Source organism: Silene latifolia, chromosome X (assembly GCF_048544455.1).
Source record: "Silene latifolia isolate original U9 population chromosome X, ASM4854445v1, whole genome shotgun sequence".
NCBI classification, from domain to species: Eukaryota; Viridiplantae; Streptophyta; class Magnoliopsida; order Caryophyllales; family Caryophyllaceae; genus Silene; species Silene latifolia.
In genome coordinates, this window is record NC_133537.1 from 122,201,979 (window position 1) to 122,205,976 (window position 3,998).

Below are 3,998 nucleotides of genomic sequence, written 5' to 3' on the forward strand. Positions count from 1 at the left end.
AAACGTGAAAAAATACTTTTGGAAGGATGTCCCAATCGTCTGTGCCACAGCCGTGCTTCTTTGGAAACGGTCACTTGTGCAGCCGATTGTTGTTTTATTGATCGATAATAATAAACTCCCTCACGATGCTCACCCTGTCCAATCGTCATCTTCGAAGCCCTGTCCTGCATTTCACAATAGTCGGAGTAAAATGTTATTACGCAATTGTTTTCATTTATCAGTTGTTTCACCGATATAAGGTTGCAAGTTAAAGTTGGTACAAACAGTACATCCTTCAAAATAAAATTCTCGTTCAATTTTACTTGTCCATGAATGTTGGCAGTAACTTTTCTTCCGTCTGGCAAGCCAACCATGGAATCATCCTCTACCCAAACATTCTCCAGAATGTCTCGGCTTCCCGTCATGTGGTGCGACGCTCCACTGTCTATCAACCACTCAACATTAAAATTAAATTTCATACCTTGCGATTTGTCGACACCATCTGGACTGGCCATAATCAAGCTTCGAAGTCGAACAATTTCTTCATCCGAGAAGGGCACATTCTGTTTCGAGGATCCGCTATCTTTCATTCCCGAGCTACCTCCAATTGCATTTGCTTGGTAGCTGTTGCGTCCTCGACCTCTGCCTCGTCCATATCCTCCTCGTCCATAGCTGCCACCTCTTCTTCCTCGTCCCCTTTCTCGAGCCTTCACTTCCTCTTAACCATGTTTACCATAACAATCTTCCTCTTTATGATAAAATTTCCCACAATAATTGCACTTTGGTGGCTTGATTTCTTCCTCACCCTCGGATTTGTAATTGATATTTCTTCCCCTACCAGTGCCATGATGTCGAACTGCCATGGTGGAATCGATTTTCTCTTCCTTAACTTTGGTTAAGGAAACATGTCGTTCCTCTCTAAGCATCAGAGCATACGCGCGCGTAAGAGTGGTAATCGGATCTTCCATCAATAAATTAGATCGTATGTTTCCATACAATTTAGAATCCAATCCCATGGGGAATTGGTGTACTTTTTCCTCTTCTCGTTCCTTTAACAGTGAGGCAGCCGCTCCACAGGTGCAGTCTTTAGCCTTGCTATTGTTCGCCAATTCGTCCCAAATTGTTTTGGGACGTGTGTAGTATTCAACAATGGAATCTCCCCCTTGTTTGCATTCATTCAGCTCGGTTTTTAGCTGATGAACGCGGGATGCATTCCCTGCCGCATATCTATCGGCTAATTCTCTCCAAATTTCACTTACTGGCTGAGAGAACGATATGCTAGCATGTAACTTCAGATCAATTACGTTCCGAAGCCACACTCTTATCATAGCATTACACGATCTCCATGCCACAGCCTCAACACTTTCTTCATCGTCAAAATTGACTGGTTTATTGACCTTTCCTTCGATGAATGCCAACTTGTTTTTGGCATCGAGTCCATTCTTGACGGCTTCTGCCCACAAATCATAATTGTTGCCGTCGAAAATAATTTGTGTAACATTAAGGCTTGGATTGTCGGATGGGTGAAGGTATAAAGGTGATGTTATGGGAATGGTCTTTGGACCGGATCCCTTTGTTGATTTGCTATCTTCTCCTACCATGATTGATTCGGCTTAAAAAAAATGTTTGGATCGATTTATGCTCACGATACCATGAGAAAACTTAAACACAGAGGAATGAGGAAGTTGATGTGTATTTCTTATTGCTCAATGCAACGTACAACCTATCAATATATACAATGCTAAACCCTAACAAATCTTCTACCTCCGATCTTATTTCCTACAAGATAGGTAACAATATTATACACTTTACTAATATTACTAGATTACATATAATACAATATATCACCCAAGAATAATATCTTTGATATTATTCTTTCAATATTCAAGTTGTTTTGGGGAATTGGGATTTAGGTGAATTAATAATTACTTAAGGTTGTTATTAGTGAAAAGGGTACATTCTTAGCTTAATTTAGAGTTAACTTGGTTGAATAATAATAATAATTGGAGCAATATAGGCTTAGGTAGCAAAGGGTTGATCACATGATTGTATTGCTTGTTTGCTTGCTTAACAAAGGCAGGCATTCAATCAAACTTGAATCTTATATAAAAGCTCAAAATTTGCTTGTTTTCATGTTGTAGCTGTCTAGTCATGCAAATTTGGATATTGCCAAATCTTAGCAGAGTTTGTCTTGTTTGCTTTCAGGTACAATCTTTCATTCCCAAAGGTTTTCTATTATACTTATGTTCACGGTTTCGGATCATAATTTTATTATTCTCATTGGTAGCATTGGGTATTAAGATGGGAAATCTTGGCCGTAAAACCAAAAAAATTAAAGAATATTGTTGCTTACCTGTGAGCTTTGTTGGGTGCAGCAGTAAAATGGGAAGAAAACCGAGTGAGACTTTGCGGTTTTTTACGACTACTCTAATTGGAGTCATTTTTGGTTTTTTGGTTGGGGTTTCTATTTCAATCTTCTATGTATCCAAGGTATGTATTTTCAGTCGGGCTCTTTGTTGTCAGTATTTGTCTACATTAAGCTTCCTAATTTGAGCATCCATTTCTTCATTTGTAGATAAATCCAGCAAACTATATTCCTGAAACCTTGTTGCCCACTGTTAACCAGACATTGACTAACTCATCAAAGGTTAGACCTTTGTTCTGTATCAATTATCTATCAGTGCATGTTCATTCCCCATTCAGCTAGCGTAACTTCACTTCAAGCTCCGCTGATTCATTCAATCCAAGGGTTTTCTTCAGGAATAAGCAACTGATTATTAGAATTTACACAAGTATTTTACTAATCTTGCTATAAAACTATAAAGCTTGTCAGTCTATCACAGTTCTTTACTTGACTGTCTTTTTTTTTTTTTTTTTTTTTTTTTTTTGTTTTTCTTTTTTTTTATTGCAAAACGATTGTCCCTTGAATCCCTGCTAAAAGTGTCACATATTTAGTGCATTGGTTTTGCGGAAAACTGGAAACGATGGGATTAAGAAAATTCTGAGTTTTTTTTTTTTTTATTCTTATTCTACTTTCTTTCGTTTTTCTAATTACAGACTTGGATCAGTTCAGATCCTAGAGGAGCAGAGAGGCTGCCGCCAGGTATAGTAGCTTCTGAGTCCAACTACTTTCTCCGTCGACTATGGGGTGAGCCAAGTCAGGTATGTATAATGATTAAAGCTTTAGCTTTCTTGAATCTTGATCATTAATTGTCAACTCCAGAGTTTTTCCTTAAATTAGACGCTTTTATTTTCTTCTACAGGACGTGCCCAAAAAACCAAAGTATCTTGTAACCTTCACAGTATAAGAGTTATAGTACATTGAAACTTATGCGTATTTATAGGAGTACAAGGAGGGACATTAGGGTATAAACTGTTGGGCTGGTGTCATTCACAGTTAGTGCAATGACATATAAATCTCTAAAAGGATCAAAGGGTATACTTTTGTATTATTATCAGTTGGTCCACGTTTATCAATAACGGTTGGCTTGCTAGATAAGTTTGACGTTATTGTCATACAGATGGCGGTGATCAACTGGTCCCTAAAAGTCACACCTATAGGATACGTTTGAGAGATGTGACAGTATGAAAATACAGTCATGTTGATGCCTAATATGACTAAGCAGTTAGTCGGAGTTATTGACTAATAATTAGTCAAACGCGATGTTGAGATAATTATTTAATACGGATTAAATAATAATGGCTAAGGTGAATTAAGCAGTTAATTCGTAAATTGAATATAAACGATTATATTTAATTAATGTATATTGAATTTAATTAATTATACAATATTGTCATTATCGGACAAGTATTATATATCGACTAATTCATGTTACTAGTCGATGTTTTATTATCCGATAACGAGTGACGATTTATAATTAAAACCCGTCATATACATTTAGCGATTCGAGTCGGACCACGAGTTAAATAAGGAGAAAGTGGAAAGCCCACTCCCTCCTCTTGGAAACTCACGGCCGAACCAAAGAAGAACAAAAGGAGAGTCTTTCTCTCCTTTTGAC

General features: G+C 37.4%; 1 protein-coding gene across 1 annotated transcript; it reads left to right on the plus strand.

Moving 5' to 3' along the window:
- The first annotated feature begins 2,282 nt into the window (after positions 1-2,282).
- LOC141621583 (uncharacterized) lies at positions 2,283-3,256 on the plus strand. Its single transcript, XM_074437983.1, has 3 exons — positions 2,283-2,469; positions 2,555-2,626; positions 3,037-3,256. The coding sequence occupies exons 1-3, from the start codon at positions 2,362-2,364 to the stop codon at positions 3,187-3,189; spliced, it is 333 nt and encodes a 110-aa protein (XP_074294084.1). The 5' UTR covers positions 2,283-2,361; the 3' UTR covers positions 3,190-3,256.
- Positions 3,257-3,998: the final 742 nt, after the last annotated feature.